A 21,907-nucleotide genomic window follows, 5' to 3' on the forward strand; every position below is an offset into this window, starting at 1 on the left:
TATTATTTTTTAGTCAACTAAATTTATTTCTAGTCTGTGGATGTATTATTTGAGTAAAATCTGCATGCCGATCGTTAACGCCCTCTTTTCTCTTGCGGGTTTGTGATTGGTCGAGCCTCCACAGCTTTTTAAGTACTCGACTGTGATTGGACAGTCGCTTACACAAGCGCTTGTGTAAGGTGGTTGCATTGAAGTTGTGTAAGAAAACCGAAAAAACAGCATATAAATCAGAAATCAAACATAATTTTCCAAGCGTTTGAGTCAAGCCACCTGTTGGAAACTCTGGAAACGTAAGTACACTCTATAACCCACGACAAGTGGATGTGACACATTATTATTTATTTGTTAAGCGAGAAAAACACGTCTCTCTTTTGGGGTGATGACTTGCATGCTTAACAAATGCTTTCAAATGCATGAACAACGTCTCTTAGGTTTGCTTATAGTTCCTGTCTGAAAGTTCTTTTGTTTGTTTTCTTTAATGCAAAATTACATATTTGTGCTCTGAGTTGCATCCTCTCCTTTATTCATTATTTTAGTTTAATTTAAATCAAATTGCAATATCTTATGTGTGTTTTTATTTTCTGTGTAAGCAATGTCATTAAGCTTTCCACATACACATATTAGATGTGATTCGTATTGTATGTATGAATACTGTTATTAAATACTGTAAGAATGTTTGATTGACAGGTGGAGATGATGAGGATGTGGTGGGCGTGTCTTCTCGGTTTGGGTCTCTCTGCTCTCTCTCAAGCTCAGCCCATGTTCTCCGTCAACACGGACACAGTTCTGCCTCCGGATGCTCTTCACAACCCCACCCAGCTGAATTATGGGATGGCGGTGACAGACGTAGATGGAGACGGGGATCTGGAGGTGGTGGTGGCCGGGTAAAGAAACTCCAGCATAACATCAGCTATATAGAAAACAGCCATATACATAGGCCTATAGGCAAATATTTATTGAACCCAAAGTAATCTATCTATATTTAATATTATCTATCTACAAATTAAAAAGTAGAGGTAAAAGTAATATTTTCCTCAAAGATAGCGCAGACATCCCATTCGCTGCTTACGCAAATTAATATAATATTATAATAGTATTTTTTTATATTACGGTGAGCTACTAGATGATAATGTTTTAACCAATAAATTCCTAATAGATTATCCGCAGTATTTCTCTTGCCTTCTAACATTAAAAAGTCAAGGGCCAAGAAGAGCCCAACTAAAGCAAACACTGATCACCATAATGGTGATTACAACGTTTATTATTTAAAATATAATATATGAATATAATTGATAAATAATGAAGCTTATTTTTGAGACCGTTAATATTTTTCTGGACATGTTCTTGACATGTTTCATGAGTGCCACCCATTAAGGCTGTAGTTCTATGTCCATTGTCAGGTATAACGGCCCAAACCTGGTTCTGAAGTATGACCGCACCCAAAACAAACTAGTGAACATTGCGGTGGACGAGCGTAGTTCTCCTTACTACGCCCTGAGAGATCCGCAGGGAAACGCCATCGGAGTGACGGCCTGCGATGTGGACGGAGACGGCCGAGAGGAGATCTACTTCCTCAACACCAACAACGCCTTCTCAGGTACGCAGAGAAACACGTGTCCCGTACAGACCCGCGAAACGAGCCCTGACTAATTGAACCGAACTGAACTCTTTGAAGGTCGGGCGACGTATGCGGACAAACTTTTCAAATTTCGTAACGGTCGTTTCGAGGATCTGCTCGGTGATGACATCAACGTGCGGAGAGGAGTTGCCAATCGCATGGCGGGACGCTCCGTAGCTTGTGTTGACAGAAAGGTACTTAATTATTCATCTCCTTATTAAATACTGTGCAAATATTATAATTTTTCTTGCATTTCAATTAATTCATGCTGTAGGAAACACACACACACTACACACTGAACACACACCACACACTGAACACACACACTAAACACTGAACACTGAACACACACACTACACACTGAACACTACACACTGAACACACACTACACACACTAAACACACACTGAACACATTCACTAAACACTTAACACTGAACACACACACACACGCTGAACTGCATTTTAATGCCTTCATGCTGCTGTAGGGAACAGGTCGATATTCAATCTACGTGGCGAACTACGCCAGCGGTAACGTGGGGCCGCACGCGCTCATAGAGATGGACGAGACCGCCAGTGATGTGGAGAAAGGCGTCATCGCTCTGTCTGATGTAGCGCCGAAAGTCAACGTCAATAAGTACACAGGTCAGAGACGACACAGGCGACAAAAGTCATGTTCGTTTATATTAGGTGTAAGACTTTATATAAACTAGTGTTCAAAAGTTTGGAATATTATTGTTATAAATCATAATGTTATGTTATAAGGTGGCCGTGGTGTAGTTGTCGTTCCAAAAAACATGCTACCCACATGATAAATCATGCTAACAACATGCTAGCGACATTAGAAATCATGCTAGCAATATTAGAAATCACACAAAAAAAATGCTAAATCATGTTAGCGATCTGCTAAAACATGTTAGCAGCATTATAAATCATGCTAACAAAATGCTAAATCATGCTAGCAACATGTTAAGTCATGCTAACAACATTCTAGCAACATGATAGCAACATTATAAATCATGTTAGCAACATGCTAAATCATGCTAACAACATGCTTACAACATGGTAAACAATGCTAACAATGTGTTAAAACATAGTAGCAACATTGTAAATAAGGCTAACAACATATAAAAACATGCTAGCAACATGTTAATTAATTCTAGCAATGTGATAAAACATGCTAGGAACATGTTATAAATCAGAATGTTATGTTATAAGGTGGCCGTGGTGTAGTTGTCGGTCCAATCCTCAGCGACGCAAGATCTGATATTTTCTGTGACAATGAGAATGGACCCAACTTCCTGTTCCAGAACAAGGGTGATGGAACCTTCAAAAACGTGGCGGCCAAGGCAGGTGAGACACCGGACTTCATACTTACAGTAATGATTGTCAATTCGACCTCAATCTAATGTCTTCTTTTGTGATGGCAGGAGTTGAAGACAGATATCAGCATGGCAGAGGTGTGGCGCTGGCCGATTTTAACGGCGACGGAAAGACGGACATCGTTTACGGCAACTGGAACGGCCCACACCGCCTGTACCTGCAGGACAGCCAGAAGAGATTCAAGGCGAGAGACATATGATAAATCATGCTAGCGACATGTTAATTAATGTTAACAACATGCTAAAACATGCTTGCGAAATGCTAACAACATGTTAGTGACATGATAAATCATGCTTTCAACATATTAAATCATGCTAGCGACATGTTAATTCATGTTAACAAAATGCTAAAACATGCTCGCAAAATACTAACAACATGCTAGTGACATGATAAATCATGCTTACAACATGTTAAATCATGCTAGCAACATGTTAATTCATGCTAACAACATGCTAAAACATGCTCGTGAAATGCTAACAACATGTTAGTGACATGATAAATCGTGCTTACAACATGATAAATCATGCTAGCGACATGATAATTCATGTAAACAACATGCTAAAACATGCTCGCGAAATGCTAACAACATGCTAGTGACATGATAAATCATGCTTACAACATGTTAAATCATGCTAGCAACATGTTAATTCATGCTAACAAAATGCTAAAACATGCTCGTGAAATGCTAACAACATGCTAGTGACATGATAAATCGTGCTTACAACATGTTAAATCATGCTAGTGACATGTTAATTCATGCTAACAACATGCTAAAACGTGCTTGTGAAATGTTAACAACATGCTAGTGATATGATAAATCGTGCTTACAACATGATAAATAATGCTAGCGACATGTTAATTCATGTTAACATGCTAAAACATGCTCGCGAAATGTTAACAACATGCTAGTGACATGATAAATCATGCTTACAACATGTTAAATCATGCTAGCGACATGTTAATTCATGCTAACAACATACTAAAACAGGCTAGCAACATGTTAAATAATGCCAACAACATTTTAAAACATGCTAGCAAAATGGTAAATCATGTTAATAATATGGTAAAACATGCTTAGTTAAAACATAGCAACATGTTAATTCATTCTAGCAATGTGATAAAACATGCTAACATGCTAATTCATGTTAACAATGTGTTAGAACATGTTAGCAAAACATGCTAGTTCATGCTAACAACCTGTTAAAACATGATCGAAAAACATGCTAATGCTAGCAATGTGTTAAAACGTAAATTCATGCTAGCAATGTCTTTCTTTCTTTCTTTCTTTCTTTTTCCACTTCACTAAATGTAAAGCTTATAAAACTTTCAAACCTTCATATGGCTTTTCCAAGCCAACATCAAAGTTTGTCCCAATGAGCTTCACTCATATCTTTGATATAGCTATATTTTGTCTTATTGCACTAGCAGATTCTTTTCCATTTTCTTTCAAATATAAACCTGTTTAAACTCTGCAAGCGCCGTCTGCAATCTGCAAGTAATTATTCACAATGTGCATCTATATAAATCTGTAAAAATGAATGAGTCTGCTGTGTTGTTGTAGGACGTCGCCACACAGGCCTTCGCCACTCCGTCACCCATTCGCACCGTCATCGCTGCCGACTTTGACAACGATCTTCAGCTTGAAGTCTTCTTTAATAACATTGCTTACCGAGGAAACGCCCCCAACAGAATCTTCAGGTGCATCAACTAATCCAAAACATCAATAAACGCTATAATGGAGCATGAATAATACTGAAACAACACTGCCTTGTGGTTGTTTAGGGTGTCGAGGAAGCAGAACTCTGACCCGGACGTCACAGAGCTGGATGTGGGAGACGCCTCTGAGCCTCAGGGCCGGGGCACAGGTGAGACCACCTGACCAACATCACATGACCAGAGCCACTTCCTGTGTGAATAAACAGCCTCATTTCTTTCTTAATAACGTGGTCTGCACAGGTGCCACAGTGACAGACTTTGATGGCGACGGTCTGCTGGATTTGTTGGTGGCTCACGGTGAGAGCGCCTCACAGCCCATCTCTGTGTTTAAGGTCAACCAGGTATGCCAGAAAGCTCATTTACAATGTAAAAACCTGTCAATTTGATATCAGACTTTTGGTCCTTATTGTATATGTATACATTTTTAAATTGTAAATATACATTTCTATGCATACTAAATGGAAAATATAAACATTTTCCAACATTATTCTCGTATCTTTTTACAGAGGACAAGTTACAGAAAAAAAATTGACTGGTATACTGAACTTAAAAAAATTATAAAAAAAAAACACATTTCTAATTTAATTTTCTAAGTAACTGAATCCTGGTGTCCTCTACATAAGACATATAAAATATGAATAATAATAAATAAAAAAAGATTTTTTGTCGCCATACTCCAAAAGATGTAATGATGAAAAAAAAAAACACTTAAATTTACAAAACTATTTTTTGTGGGTCTCAGGAGGATGCGATTTGCTCATATTTTCATATGAGATTGTAAGGGTCTCATATGCCTGTTTTGCATATAAATATAATATTTTTAGTCATCTTGGCTCTATTTATTGTCCTGTCCGCAGGGCTCCAGCAATAAGTGGCTGCGTGTGGTTCCTCGCACACAGTTCGGGGCGTTTGCTCGTGGAGCGAAGGTGGTGATGTTCACGAAACACAGCGGCGCACACACTCGCATCATTGACGGAGGGTCGGGGTATCTGTGCGAGATGGAGCCCGTGGCTCACTTCGGTTTAGGTACAAGCAGCTCATCAACATCTTATATACATTTTGACTTCTTTTAAATAGTTTTATACCTGATATATGTCGTTTCAGTGTAGATGAAGCTTTTTTATTCTGCACACACTGCTGGTATAAACTTTGGGGTGATTGAGGGTAATTTTTTTTTTTTTCAGAAAAGATGCATTAGTTTGATCAAAAGTGACGGTAAAGACATTTATAAATTTACAAAAGATTTGAATTTTAAATAAATGCTGTTCTTTTCAACTTTCTATTCATCAAAGAATCCTGAGATAAAATGTATCACTGTTTCCACACAAATATGGAGCAGCACAACTTTTTTTAACATGGATAATAATCAGAAATGTTTCAAAATCAAATCATCGTATTAGAGTGATTTCTGAAGGCTCATGTGACACTGAAGACTGGAGTAATGATGCAGAAAATTCAGCTTTGATCACAGAAGTAAATTATATTTATATATATTCAACTAGAAAACACTTATTTAAAATTGTAAATATATTTCACAATATTCTGGTTTTTACTGTATTTTTGATCAAATAAATGCAGGCTTGATGAGCATAAGAGACCCTTTCAAAAATATTAAAACCCAGACACAAACACAGTGTCAGCCCAGATCCAGTAAGGGTGGAATCCACGTGTACCAGATGTGGGCCGGATCTGGGCCGACACTATGTTGCTGTCTGGGAAACCTTTGAACGGTAGTGAAAGGGTGTTTTATTATGACTAATTTTATCGCTCTAGCACACTCATTAGCATATGGGATTCATGGTCTCATGTCATTGGCTCTTAGGAACCGATGATGCCACCAGCATTGAAGTCTATTGGCCGGATGGTCGCTCCATCGTTCGGTCACTGGAGTCTGCTGAGATGAACACAGTCATCGAGATCGCATATCCTAATGAAGGGGAGGAGTCAGCCCTCACTTCTGACGCACAGGTACGGGTGCATGCAAATGAGGAGGAGGAGTCAATGCACAGCTTACACAGGCAGGTATGCAGATATGCAGGATCAGGAATAGTGTAGACATTTAAGAACAAAGCACAGATGTATTCTTAGACGCTCAAGGCTTGAATAAAGTGTTCAGAATACTAAAGCGAATACTAAATACTCTGTATTGATGCTTTGCAGTGTGGAGAGGGATTCACAGTGAACACAAGCGGCCGCTGTGCAGGTAAGATGATCCCCACACTATCAGCCTATTACTACCTGTGAACGACATCCTCAAGGGTCCCAAATTAACGTGTCAAATGGGAGTTACATGCACTTCTGTAAAGACTGTTTATGGTTTAAATTATAAGAATTATAATATGACCATTGCTGATAATCCCAGAGAGCAACATAGTGTCGGTCCAGATCCACATCTGGTAAATGTGGATTCAACGCGTACCAGATGTGGGCCGGATCTGGGCCAACACTGTTGCGGTCCGGGATGAGAAGTGCATTTTTGTCACAAATGTACCCAAAAAATTTAATAATCTCATTGTGATAGGACAAAAATATATATTTTTAGTACAATAGTGCAAAATACAATTCCTGACAAGTTAGAAATATTTAGGCTCAGTGCATTTTCTCAATGACTAAAACTGAGGCATTTTGTTGAAAAAAATTAAATATTATTTTTAATTTTGCACCCTGTATATCCTAGCAAATTTCTTTGAGACCATATAAGCCACAGTCTGGATGTCCCATGAAGAGCACGCTCAGGCTTTCAGAGGTGTCTCCCTCCACTTGGTCTTCATATATGACTGACATGAACTGAATCACTAAATTGACTCTTATGGGAATATGATCTAATTATCATTTAAATCTGATTCATTTTCATATTGTTTGTTGTAAATGAACATCTCAAGACACTTTAGTGGGGTGTCAAATCAGAATATGACTTTCTGTTATGAGACGTGCATCAGTTTTACTGCACGCTTATCAGGCACTTTAGTGGATAGGGAAGAAATTACATATCAACATTTCTATGGAATATGAGATATTATGAAAATGTTGCCAAGTTATTAGAATAGAATAGAATAGAATAGAATCGGGCATTTATATAGCGCTTTCATATGTACTACTGTACACCCAAAGCGCTTTACAATCATGTCAGGGGATCTCTCCTCAACCACCACCAGTGTGCAGCATCCACTTGGATGATGCGACGGCAGCCACAGTACAACGGCGCCAGTGCGCTCACCACACACCGGATATAGGTGGAGAGAGGAGAGAGAGTGATAGAGCCAATTCAATGTAAGGGGATTATTAGGAGGCCATGATTGGTAAGGGCCAATGGTGTGTGGCCATGACACCGGGGTTACACCCCTACTCTTTACGAGAAATGCCATGGGATTTTTAATGACCACAGAGAGTCAGGACCTCGGTTTAACGTCTCATCCGAAGGACGGTGCTCTTTGACAGTATAGTGTCCCCGTCACTACACTGGGGCGTTAGGACCCACACAGACCACAGGGTGAGCGCCCCCTGCTGGCCTTACTAACACCTCTTCCAGCAGCAACCTGATTTTCTCAGGAGGTCTCCCATCCAGGTACTAACCAGGCTCAGCCCTGCTTAGCTTCAGTGGGCAACCAGTCTTGGGCTACAGGGAGATATGGCTGCTGGCTGTTTTACCTCATTATTACCTCATTATTTAACGCTGCATCAAAGAACACATAATGCACATATTAAGAACATAATATGCAAATTAGAGACAATGAATATATACATTGTACATAATGGAAACCCCATTTTTGGCCATGTTGACACACACATATTGTGTAAAGTAAAATAATATATCAAATCATTCTCTAATAACCTTTAAGCCATAGTTGAGAATCTTTGTACGGATCTTTGTGCATAGTTTGGTTCAGCTGGAAGTTTCCTGAAAACCCTGATTTACATTAAACACCTATTAAATGCAGGCTCTAGTATGCATACTAAATGCAAAATATAAACATTTCATGATGCAATATTATTCTCATATCTTTTACAGAGGACAAGTTATAGAAAGAAAATTTACTGAATAAAAAAAATAAAAACCTTTTTAATTTAATTTGCTAATTAACTGAATCCTGGTGTCCTCTACATAGGACATATAAAATATTAATACAATTTTTTTCACCATTTGTTTCTTATACTCCAAACGATGTAATGATGTTAAAAAAAGAAAAAAGAAATTCCATTTGTTTTGTTTTTATGGGTTTTGCATATTTATTTGCTCTGATTGGCTGACGATAAGGTTTAAGAATATGATAGCTTCTGTGAATTATTCTTGAATGAATTATGCTTGAATAATTGTAAAGCAATGAAATGTTTGTGTTGTCTCTCTTGCCCCTCAAACAGTGACAGGCTGAGTGTTTTCAGCTGGACATTACGAGCATCATCATCATCATGATCAGAGCTGTGCTGTCAGATGTCTGATGAAACTCTTCACTTATTCACCTTCAGACGCACAGTCCTCTACTGAACACTTGTGCTGTTACTCCATTACATTTCTAAGGGAAATAACGATAGTCAGCGCTAACTAAATCTGAAAATGTTCAAAAATGTTTTTACTTTTTTTTTTAGAACAACTTGTTTACTTAACATGGGAATGATGTGCAATAAAAATAAAGCTATTGTGAGCGCAGTGTGAGTGTATTCTGTCCTCCAGCAATGTCCATATACATCTCACAAATAATTACAAAGAAACATCAAGCAACACATTAAATTATATGTAATGTTTTGAAGTAGAAAGACTAAAATAGTAAATAGTAAAATAAATAAAAAATCAGTGCAGTAAAATCTATAACTAACAGGCTAGAAATGCGCCTCAGAGTTGAATGGAAGGAAATAGAAAGAATTTAGCCATTCAGTCTCATAATGCGAAACAGCCTAATATTCGGTGCAAACTGCAAACATGAAAAAAATATGTTCCAAGAACGTTTCGCTAACGTTTCTGTTAAGTTATGAAAACGTTATTTCTGAATGTTCTCTGAACGTTCTTGAAACAAGTAGCAACATTTAAAAATGTTAATGTCCAACTAAAACTTTTCAGAAAAAAAATAAACATTTCTGTGCTAACATTATTAAAGACCAGATAACTTTGAACAAACGCTCTATTAACGTTACTGGAGGAACGTTTGTTCATAACTTTGAGAGAACCGTGACAGAACGTTCCTTGTTCGCTGGGAGGACTTTACCTGAACCTCCACTGGCTCCTTTCACACCCGGTCCTCTTTTCTTTCCACATTAGAATCACCATCTCTTTCTTTCTCATGCCTTAACTTTACCTTCAGTCTTGCATCATCTCTCTCTCTCTCTCTCTCTCTCTCTCTCTCTCTCTCCAGCGGTGGCTTCAGGTCCGAGAGCAGCGTCTCTTCCTCTCCTGCCTGTTCTAGTCTTCATCTTCTTCCTGAGCTTCTCCTGGTCTCAGTGCTGAGTGTCTCCGTGTGTTGCTCAAGTAGCCTCAGTCTCTGTAGCCTCTGTGTTCTGCTCGGTCTCACGGTTTGTTAGGTTCTCTCGGTCAGCATGATGAAGATGATGAAGACAGACCTCTGAGTTTTGGACCAGGGACCGAAAAACACAGTGGTGCTGTAAAGCGATTTTGCATGAATGTTCATCTCTATAAGGAGAAGATGGTCAGCGAGCAAAGGTTAAAGGCTCCCAGACAGCAACAGTGTCGGCCCAGATCCGGACCGGCTGGAATGTAATGTTGACTATCTTTTTATCCCAGGACCTTACCAGTTGACTCTATAAGGGACACCCAAATCAACATAAATATGCATATTATCATTTCTCATTTGTATACTTTTTTTAAGTAAAAAAAAAAAAAGGGATTTGACTGAAATGTATAGCTTGAATGCAAAGGAAGTCGCTTAAAAGCGTCTGCCAAATATGTAAAATGATTGATGCATAATGGTGTTACTGTTCTAATAAATGCACAAATCCGAAAAATTATTTGTATTGAGAGCTAGATATGAGATTTTTATATAAACCATCATCTAAAATAACATAAAAATAGCCTAAATATTAAACATATTATAATAATTTTATTCAATATGAAAACATTGCTTATTTGACATTCAACATAATGTGTTAAATTGCAACTTAGATTAAAAATTACGTTATTATAAAAAAATATTATATTGATATCTTAATACTTCAAGCCAAAAAAAAAACAATACTTTTTTTAATCAAGTAAAAAATGCTTAAATTAAAATCAGGAAAAAAAAACATTTAAATAACATTGAAAAAGAAAATGCAGAACTGGCTTGTTTGACCATCATTGTTCGTTTATTTTGCTACACAACAGAAAAGCATTCTCTTCATCTCTTTCTCTTTCTCTGTGCATCAACGGGGCCGAAGGTTCACAGTAAGAAATGGAAGCTCATGGTGAAGGATCATGTGAGGAAGCTCTGGCTCTTGGCAGTCACGTCATCAGGACTCGTTTCTGCTCTGACGGCGCGTTATTTTACAAAGCATGAACGATTAGCACACTGTGAAATAAAGCAAATCATAAATAAAGTCATAAATAGTACCCGTGGTTTAAGATGGCAGTGTCTGGGGTCAGATATCCACCCTGTCCTCTCATCAACAACTACTGATCCTACTCTAAAATATGACCTCTAGTCAATAATTCCAGTAAAAGTGCTCATCTCCAAATAATCTAATAAAAGGTCAAGAATCATGGAAATGGAAGACTGTCGTGTGCCGATCGGCAGCTACATCACATGGCGTCGTGAGTGAGATTGCATATTACAGTGACAGAAGCTTATGTGAGCGTTACCCAGAATGCTACAGCTAGTGTGGAAGCTTGTTTCTGCCACGGAATAAGAAAGTGGAAAAAGGTCATTGTGACGTTTTCTCTCCCAATTCTGACTTTTTCTCAGAATTTTGAGTTTTACCTCCCAATTCTTACTTTAAATCTCGCATTTCTGGCTGTTTTTCTCAGAATTGCAAGAGAAAAAAGTCAGAATTGTAAAAAAAAAAGTCGTGATTACCTTTTTTATTTTTTTATCCTGTGGTGGACACAAGCTTCTATAGCTAGTGACTCGGGATGTGCAACGACTGCAGGTTTGTGAAGGTGCCGGAGGGTAACATCTATCCAGATGACTGAGGTAATGACGCGCTGCTCACAGCTGATGTGTCTTGTGGAGGCAGTTCATGTCAGGTGTGTTTCTGTTTGGCGATGCTGAACTGGTCAGTGTGTCTGTTCAGCGGGCGTCAGTATGAAGGCGTCACACGTGGGCGAGTGAGTGTGTGTGGACGGGTGAATGTTTCAGTGTGTGTGTGTGTGTGTGTGTGAATCATCGTCCGCTGCTGCTGGTTGTGCTGCTTCCTGAGCTTGAGCCGCTGGAACCACGATCCTCATACACACTGATCTCAATCTAACACACACTCGGGTTAAGGGAAAAACTCACACAGCATTAAACAACCTTACATGCGCAAACTACTGGATAAAGAAATAACTTTACACATACATTCTCATACTAGACTACCTAACATGAATATGATCAAAACTGGTGTCCAATTTATAATATACTATTATAGTTTTTGGTTTTCTTTTTAATTTTAGTGAAGATTTTATCAATTTTGTTGTGTTGTTATTAGGTTTTGTCAATATAGTGTTTATTAAAAAAAAATGTTATTTAGTTTTAGTTATTTTAGTACTTGAACTTAAACTAAATGAAAATCTCTTCCCCCATTTTTTTATTTAATTACATTTTTTCAAGTAATGAAAATGTTTTTATTCTAAATGGTTTTATGGTTTTAGTCAATGATAACCGTTGTCCATACAATAAAAGCACAAAAATAGCTTATTTTAAATTCAGCATAATCTGTTAAATTTATATTTAATGTATAGTATAAAAAATAAAATAAAAAAATGTAATCTTAGTAAACAACTTCATTTGATGAATAATAACATTTAGTTTATTTGAAATTCAACTATTTGTTGAATTGATCTTCAATTTATTAAAATAAAAATCTTAATTAATATATAAACCAGAAACATTATTTACTGTACTCCACATTTGTTCACAATCTTGTCTTCAGGGTTACATTAATTGAAAACCTCATACAAAATAAAAATGATATAAAAGTGTTCATGAAATATTAAGTTTGAGCTCATAAGGTGGACTAACAAGATTTCTGAAGAATAAGCACTTTCCACTAACCATTTGCGCACACACACACACACACACACACACACACACACACACACACACACACTTACTTAGCTATTTAAATGGGGACATTCCATAGACTTAATGGTTTTTATACTGTACAAACATCTCCTTACACTAACCCGACCCCTAAACCTACCCATCACACACACACACACACACACACACACACACAGACACACACACACACACACACACACACACACACACACACACACACACACACACACACTAACCCGACCCCTAAACCTACCCATCACACACACACTAACTAGACCCCTAAACCTACCCAACATACACACTCACACTCACTAACCCGACCCCTAAACCTACCCATCACACACAACTTTCTGCATTTTTACATTTTAAAAAAAACGTATTTTTATACCAGATTTACAAATGAGGACGACCATAAAGGGAGGTTTTTGGAGATTTTGTCAGGTTTTGGTCCCTTCTGGGTACAAATTACAGTCTCCAAAATATAGTTAAGTAGGTACACACACACACACACACACAGTAGTTTCTAGACTGTGTAAGGATACGACCCTCATGCCTCTCTCTAAAGGGTCTGTGATGAGGAGACCTCTTGGAGCGTAGATCTTCTCATTCTGCTCCTGAATGTACCGCGAGATCTTCTTCAGCACCTGCACAAACACACAGAACCACGTTTTTGACTGTCAGACTCTTTTATATTCTCCATATTCTGCAAAAACAACACGTAAAGTAACCAATAACAGTTAGCTTTCTTTTTGCGTGTCATTTCGGGGTGGGTTTATCTGAAACTGATTACATACCTTCTCATAGCGTGTCTCGATGCACAGGAATATGAGGTAAACCGTGAGACAGGCCAGACAGCCCTCGAGGTACGACTGGCCTCCGATCTTCTCCGCCTCTGCATAGTAATTATTCAGCGTCTTCACCGTGTCCTCAAACAGCGTCCTCTCAATCTGACCAATCAGATACAAGGACAAGATGAGTCAGCCAATCAGAGAGCAGCATGGAGGTCATTATATGGCATAAACTAGTGAGTTTGAAAAAAAAAAAAAGATCAGGTGCTGAAATAAAAAATAAAAAAACACAATTTCTTCATAATAAAACAGATTGTGAGAATGCCACTGAAAGCTTTACATGTTAAACGGTCTCTCCCTGCCATTTACTCAGCAAGTCTCTAGTGGCTGTCTGTAACATGATCTTACACCTTTAAACAGCTCTATTATCAGCTCTATTAGCAGCTCATTATGTGTGTGTTGTGTGGAGTTTGCGCACTCAGCAGTGCTTTTGCTGAAGAGCAGAGTTTCTCTGAGTGAAGAGCCTTGTTGTCTTTTTCTCTTCTGCTCCTTTTTACTTGCGTTGTCTCTCTTTTGTTCTGACACACACACACACACACACACACACACACACACACACACTTACCCTGCTGTCTAACTCGGAGGGGAACTTGGTCTGGAACTTGCAGACTGTGCCATCAGTGTAGTCCCTCTGAATGAAGACCTTATTGGCTAGAGATGCGCTGTGTCTCAACTCCTGAAGGTTATGAAACTACAGTAGAAGGAGAGAGAGAGAGAGGGTTACAGTGCGCTACAGTCTGATCTAATCATAAATTACATTACCTTGGGCTGCTAGATGTTAAACAATCCATGAAAAATGGCTTGATGAATGCAGTTTTCTGTCCTCTGTTGTAGCATTTTCTATTGAAAACAGAAGTGTGGGCATGGAAATTAGCCACTAGTATTCAGCTACATCACTGCTATGAACTAACTTTCTAGTCAGTGACATTAGATGGTGGTTTTAGAACTCTTTGCAGCATAGTGCAGTGATGTCATCATTAGCACATCACTGCATAATTTAGAGTGTATTATGACATCATGGCATTACTTGGAACTTAAGGAGTAATGCAGTGATGTCATCGTCATTACCTCATTGAGTAATGCAGTGTTGTTGTCATTTCTCATAGAGTAATGCAGTGATGTCTTTATCTCAGAGTAATGCAGTGATGGTGTCATTATCTCAGAGTAATGCAGTGATGTCATTATCTCAGAGTAATGCAGTGATGGTGTCTTTATCTCAGAGTAATGCAGTGACGTCTTTATCTCAGAGTAATGCAGTGACGTCTTTATCTCAGAGTAATGCAGTGACGTCATTATCTCAGAGTAATGCAGTGACGTCTTTATCTCAGAGTAATGCAGTGATGTCTTTATCTCAGAGTAATGCAGTGACGTCTAGAGTAATGCAGTGATGGTGTCTTTATCTCAGAGTAATGCAGTGATGTCTAGAGTAATGCAGTGATGGTGTCTTTATCTCAGAGTAATGCAGTGACGTCATTATCTCAGAGTAATGCAGTGATGGTGTCTTTATCTCAGAGTAATGCAGTGGTGTCTTTATCTCAGAGTAATGCAGTGATGTCTTTATCTCAGAGTAATGCAGTGATGTCATTATCTCAGAGTAATGCAGTGATGGTGTCTTTATCTCAGAGTAATGCAGTGACGTCTTTATCTCAGAGTAATGCAGTGACGTCTTTATCTCAGAGTAATGCAGTGACGTCATTATCTCAGAGTAATGCAGTGACGTCTTTATCTCAGAGTAATGCAGTGATGTCTTTATCTCAGAGTAATGCAGTGACGTCTAGAGTAATGCAGTGATGGTGTCTTTATCTCAGAGTAATGCAGTGATGTCTAGAGTAATGCAGTGATGGTGTCTTTATCTCAGAGTAATGCAGTGACGTCATTATCTCAGAGTAATGCAGTGATGGTGTCTTTATCTCAGAGTAATGCAGTGATGTCTTTATCTCAGAGTAATGCAGTGATGGTGTCTTTATCTCAGAGTAATGCAGTGACGTCATTATCTCAGAGTAATGCAGTGATGGTGTCTTTATCTCAGAGTAATGCAGTGACGTCATTATCTCAGAGTAATGCAGTGATGGTGTCTTCAGGGATTAAAGTGAAAAAAATTCTTCTGACTGAATTTTTTTTTTAGGCCAAGTCATATTCCTTTAACTTTTTACATAGTCGAGACCAATAGCGTTTTAAGGGGAGACGTTTTAAACCCCTTTAATATTGCCAGTAGGCGTATTTCTTTTTATTTCTATTTTAATCTATGAAAACCAGGCAGGGAGCATGTAGCTACTGTAGAGCACGAACGGCAGCATTGTGACTAGCTTCTGATTGATGGCGACCTAGCACTTTTTTACCATTACTGCCATATTGAAGTCTCCTGTGACATACTGTGCAAAGACACGTACCTGTAACCTGGCTGTTAGATTTTTTTAGTCCACGAACTAAAAGGCTTGCCATTCTCCCCCCATTTCGCTAAGCCTTCCCCTTAAACTTTTGTTAAGTAAAGGGGAAAATATTATATATATATATATATATATATATATATATATATATATATATATATATATATATACTAGTCTTTACTATTAGTCATATTCTTACAATTTATGTTAAGTAAAGGGGAAAAGTACTTGTGTGTGTTAACAAATTTTGTATATATATATATATATATATATATATATATATATATATATACAAAATTTGTTAACACACACAAGTACTTTTCCCCTTTACTTAACATAAATTGTAAGAATATGACTAATAGTAAAGACTAGTACTAATAAATAAACATTAGGCCTATGCTAAAGCTATTAAATAGCAGTCCCAAACTAGTTTTTGTTAATACAATGTATATGAGCCACTACAGTCATTTAAAAATATAAAAAATAATACAAAGAAAAATAGTGGCATTTTGGGGTTAATATGGAAACGACAGTTACCATGGTGAATACACAATATTAACAATAACTGTTAATGAAACATGGAAACTGCTCCTGGTGAATAGAATGAAAATCATCCCTGCATTACTTTTATTTGCATGCTCGTAGTTTCTTTTGCACTAGCTTGATCAGTGAGGCGATACAGCGCGCGCCGCCGCATGTGCGCGTGCAATTGAGTGTGCGCTACGAGAACAGTATAACGGCTGACAGGACAAGAAAGTCCGTTTTTCTGAGGTGAAAAACTTTATTTTAGCGTACACTTATGTCACTGCCTGGTAGTTCCTACTTCCTATTGTGCTGGGTTTTCTGAAGTAGTCATGATTCGCCTCTCATAACATAACATGCTCTAATAAACGCACGCAGAGTGGAATAGGAGGAGCGGGGGCGCGGGGAGCAAGGATCACAGCGCAAATTTGAACTATATCCATATATGTGATATGGTCTAATTCCATATCGCATTTAAACAATATATCGATATATTTTTTATATCGATATATCGCCCAGCCCTACCTGCATTATAAGTGTGTCCATGGTAACTGAAATATATTAGTTCTACCTCAGCGCTCAACTGTAGCCTGACATGCACTTTCCGTGCGCGGTAATTGAAAACCCGGAGTGGACCATGAGCGAAGTGATTACAGAATGCTTAGAGTGGAGAGAGGAACGTGCTTTTGCTCCACTCCAGGCTTTGATCACATCCCCCTCAGCAGGGTGAATACACCTCGTCTTTCCTTAATTTAAGACCTATTCAAACTAAAATTAAGACATTTATTACACTATTTGAGAAATGAAAGCCTATTTACGGCCTTAAAATTATTAAAAGTGAATTTAAGACATTAAGGACAGACTGGAACCATATTGACGGAAATCCGTCATAGACTTGCTGCAATTAACGGAAATCCGTCGTAGCGACGGAGAACTTTAATCCCTGCTGTCTTTATCTCAGAGTAATGCAGTGATGGTGTCTTTATCTCAGAGTAATGCAGTGACGTCATTATCTCAGAGTAATGCAGTGACGTCATTATCTCAGAGTAATGCAGTGACGTCTTTATCTCAGAGTAATGCAGTGACGTCATTATCTCATAGAGTTATGCAGTGACGTCTTTATCTCAGAGTAATGCAGTGATGTCTTTATCTCAGAGTAATGCAGTGATGTCTTTATCTCAGAGTAATGCAGTGATGGTGTCTTTATCTCAGAGTAATGCAGTGACGTCTTTATCTCAGAGTAATGCAGTGATGTTGTCATTATCTCAGAGTAATGCAGTGATGGTGTCTTTATCTCAGAGTAATGCAGTGATGTTGTCATTATCTCAGAGTAATGCAGTGACGTCTTTATCTCAGAGTAATGCAGTGACGTCATTATCTCATAGAGTTATGCAGTGACGTCTTTATCTCAGAGTAATGCAGTGATGTCTTTATCTCAGAGTAATGCAGTGATGATGTCTTTATCTCAGAGTAATGCAGTGATGTCTTTATCTCAGAGTAATGCAGTGATGGTGTCTTTATCTCAGAGTAATGCAGTGATGGTGTCTTTATCTCAGAGTAATGCAGTGATGTCTTTATCTCAGAGTAATGCAGTGATGTTGTCATTATCTCAGAGTAATGCAGTGATGGTGTCTTTATCTCAGAGTAATGCAGTGATGTTGTCATTATCTCAGAGTAATGCAGTGATGGTGTCTTTATCTCAGAGTAATGCAGTGATGTCATTATCTCAGAGTAATGCAGTGATGTCATTATCTCAGAGTAATGCAGTGACGTCATTATCTCAGAGTAATGCAGTGATGGTGTCATTATCTCAGAGTAATGCAGTGATGGTGTCATTATCTCAGAGTAATGCAGTGATGGTGTCATTATCTCAGAGTAATGCAGTGATGGTGTCTTTATCTCAGAGTAATGCAGTGATGGTGTCATTATCTCAGAGTAATGCAGTGATGGTGTCTTTATCTCAGAGTAATGCAGTGATGGTGTCTTTATCTCAGAGTAATGCAGTGACGTCATTATCTCATAGAGTTATGCAGTGATTCTGTCATTACATCAGAGTAATGCAATGTTTTTTATCATTAGCTCAGAGTTGTGCAGTCAGTGATGTTGTAGTTAGCTCATCACTGAATTACTCGAAGCTAATGATGGCACTGCATTTTGTGAGCTAATTATCACGAAACTCATAGAGTAATGCAGTCAGCGATGTCATAATTTGTTCAGTAATGCAGTGATGTCATCACTAATTTATAGATTAATCCAGTGATGACCTCATAATTGAATGGGCACTTCATTGCCAGTGTTGCACGGACACACACAAACATCAGAGAGACTGGCCATCTGTCACTGCCAACACACACTAACATCAGCAGGAGCGGGCCCTTCCATCCCCCACACTTTCTCTGCATTTTCACCTCTTTCTCTTGCAGTACCGATGTTGTTTTCACAAACCAGAATGATCAAACCTATAATAATACACTGGAAGACTCTAATAAGAAACCACATTCCATGACAAACTGCACAGCATCAAACTACACAAACACTTTGGGTTACACTTTATTTTAAGGTGTCATTGTTACAGTGTAATTATATAGCCTATTTAAGTACTGAATAATATGAATTAACTACATGAACTTACTATAGGGTTAGGGTAGGATTACACAACATATACAAGGCTATTAGTATGTTATTCTTTATCTTTGGACATCTAAAGGTCAGAAAAAAGATTGTTTAGATAGCAAGGGCAGATATAATTACATGGCCAGTCCTGACAACCTGTTTATTTAAAAACTGGCTCTGTTTTAGTAGCAGGGCCTGCCAGTTCACGGCTCCTTCTGATATAGTAACAGACTGAGACAGCACGCGCTGGTTCAAACACACACACACACACACACACACACAGACAGAGAGAGTCTTGACAAGCAGCTCTTCAATGCTGTGGACTCGGTCAATCTCTGGCACTGAACATTTGCACAGATCTCAAGAATTATTGCACCGCCCAGATAAGAGGCACATCTGGTGTCAAATAAATGCACAACACCACATTTACTTGTTGAACTCCCTGAAATACACTCAGAAGGAACCAGAACTAAAGGATTTTGGTCTAATGAAAGCATGGTACTTCAGTACCATTATGTGGAATAATTCATATACCACTGCATGACACTTCAAATAATACAGTGGTCAAGAATCACGTATGCATAGTACAATTGGTAAAAAACATGGTAGTACCATGCTTTTTGAAGTACTTGCAGTTGGTACGTGAATATGCTAATCATTCAGGCATTTTACCATCTGATACCACCACTGTACTATGGTAAGCCACTATGTACGGGTAAACCGAGACTTATCATGACTAAACGCTCTGGGCTGTTGTTACTAAATGCCTTATTAATTATGCATGCAAGCCGCTCTCGGTAACTGTCTCAGAAAGATGAGAGACACTGTTCCTGACTCCCGCGAGCACAACCGATCGATCGCGAGGAGACGATCATTTAACACACACACACTCACACTGATACCAAAACCATCAAAACACAATCTAACCAGCCGGTGTAGCCTGTACAGAATGATTATTGATCGTAAACGTGAGGAGTGCGTTTGTTGTCTGCACGAGATTAAACAAAGAGATCTCGCGCTCGAAACACAATATCACGCGCGCGTTCAAGGTTACGCGCCGGGACAACGGGCACACATTTTTTGACTCCTAAATAAACCTCTGAATAACTTGTGAAATCACATTTAAATCCCAAAACCACATGAAATCACCACATTAAAGCACATATTTGCCAGTTTTAAACCACTTTTAACAAGGGAAATAAAAATAAAACGCTTACAGACTCGTGACAGTACGGGAGTTTTGTTCGGTCGGTCGCTGTCCGTGGTGCTGAAATCATTCCTGAACCGGTCACCGACGAGAGAAACTCACAAACGCGATATCTGCCAATATATTTTAGCCAAAAGAGCTTAACGACCCGCGGACAGTCGCTTTTATCCTCTTTGATGTCCAGCTGCGCGCTCGGCCACGTCACAGCACGCGCTAATTTAAATACGGCACCGGATCCTTCCGACTGTACAGTTTACACACACACACACACACACACACACACAAGCCTTTGTCATCTCGAGTGATGAATGATGAATGAACACAATGCTTTAAGCACACACTTTTTTTACGGGTCTGATCTAAGCAACAGCATCTCCGAAAATCTGAACACCCTCTGTCAAGCTATAAACAGCTAGCTGTTTGTTTTACTGTCTTTTAATAAAATATTGACCATTACAAAACTGACATATTAACATGAATTACAAAATGTCTTAGTATCAATGCTTTGATAACACCAGCAATCGATCTGACCTGAACAAAACCTATGTGAACATTACTAACTAGTCACCTGTAACAACTAGGAAAATTTCTATGATCGCCCTCTTTAAAATTGTGGTAACCCAGTATAATCAGTCCTAATAAATAACATTTGACTGAAATAAAAAACAGTTAACGTTATTTGAGATTACCACATGATAACATTATCTATCTATCTATCTATCTATCTATCTATCTATCTATCTATCTATCTATCTATCTATCTATCGCGCTTCACTTGTGGCTGTCCATGTCTAGCGTTTAGTTTTCACTGTGTATTGTATGTTTAGTTTAATCATGTGAGCAATAATCATAACAGATCATGGATTTAAAAAGCGACGCGTAAAAGCAGAGACGGCTATTCGCGTTTGCCTGTAACGTCACGTGATCTCCAACCCAGATTTAAATCACCAAAATGACGCCGATTCAGAAGGTATATCTTACAAAAACGGCTCTAGTTAATGCAGATGGTGCAAAAAATGAGGTTATACGAGGGTGTTTCTCACCTCTGTGGCCATGTTGCCATGCGAGGGCGCGACCGCGATGCCTGTCCCGGTGCTGAAGCGGGTTGTTCACGGGAATAAACGGTTGCGCTCGGGGATAAAAAAGGGGGCGGAGCCGGAAACAATCACACAATGTGATGACGCGCGGGGGGAGGAGCAACGGACTGAGACGCCGCTCAGATTCTATTATTAGGGTTTAATCAGTCAAATAATGTTTATATCTAACAGCCTCTTCAGAAATCACAAATATTACAATATAAACTTGTCAGAGTTCACTAACAGACGCTCACGAGGAGAAGTTGCGTTCGCCTGAGGAGGTAACCATAGAAACAGTGCCATAATGTCTTTTAAAATAAATGGCGGTTAGATAACTGTGCAAAAGGCGGCAAAAC

The 21,907-nt window shown here is 38.6% G+C and overlaps 2 protein-coding genes across 4 annotated transcripts; one reads left to right on the plus strand and one right to left on the minus strand.

Moving 5' to 3' along the window:
- Positions 1–149: 149 nt before the first annotated feature.
- crtac1a (cartilage acidic protein 1a) lies at positions 150–9,360 on the plus strand. 2 transcript variants are annotated; one of them, XM_084094573.1, is made up of 14 exons: positions 150–290; positions 688–884; positions 1,401–1,597; positions 1,676–1,812; positions 2,105–2,261; positions 2,835–2,969; positions 3,047–3,183; positions 4,561–4,697; positions 4,782–4,864; positions 4,956–5,056; positions 5,573–5,741; positions 6,538–6,683; positions 6,876–6,918; positions 9,075–9,360. In XM_084094573.1, exons 2-14 carry the CDS (start codon positions 694–696, stop codon positions 9,083–9,085), a joined length of 1,644 nt encoding a protein of 547 aa, XP_083950699.1. In that variant the 5' UTR covers positions 150–290; positions 688–693; the 3' UTR covers positions 9,086–9,360. The 2 variants fall into 2 exon arrangements, with proteins under 2 accessions (XP_083950699.1, XP_083950698.1); XM_084094572.1 differs by having other exon boundaries at positions 157–290; positions 6,538–6,737.
- Positions 9,361–10,984: 1,624 nt separating this feature from the next.
- Positions 10,985–21,654, minus strand: golga7ba (golgin A7 family, member Ba). 2 transcript variants are annotated; one of them, XM_084107100.1, is made up of 5 exons: positions 21,519–21,654; positions 14,312–14,437; positions 13,693–13,845; positions 13,441–13,542; positions 10,985–12,100 (listed from the first exon to the last, which is right to left on the minus strand). In XM_084107100.1, exons 1-5 carry the CDS (start codon positions 21,528–21,530, stop codon positions 12,020–12,022), a joined length of 474 nt encoding a protein of 157 aa, XP_083963226.1. In that variant the 5' UTR covers positions 21,531–21,654; the 3' UTR covers positions 10,985–12,019. The 2 variants fall into 2 exon arrangements, with proteins under 2 accessions (XP_083963226.1, XP_083963225.1); XM_084107099.1 differs by lacking the exon at positions 21,519–21,654 and adding an exon at positions 20,486–20,736.
- Positions 21,655–21,907: the final 253 nt, after the last annotated feature.

Source organism: Abramis brama, assembly GCF_963993115.1.
Source record: "Abramis brama genome assembly, chromosome: 2".
In the NCBI taxonomy this organism is placed as follows: domain Eukaryota; kingdom Metazoa; phylum Chordata; class Actinopteri; order Cypriniformes; family Leuciscidae; genus Abramis; species Abramis brama.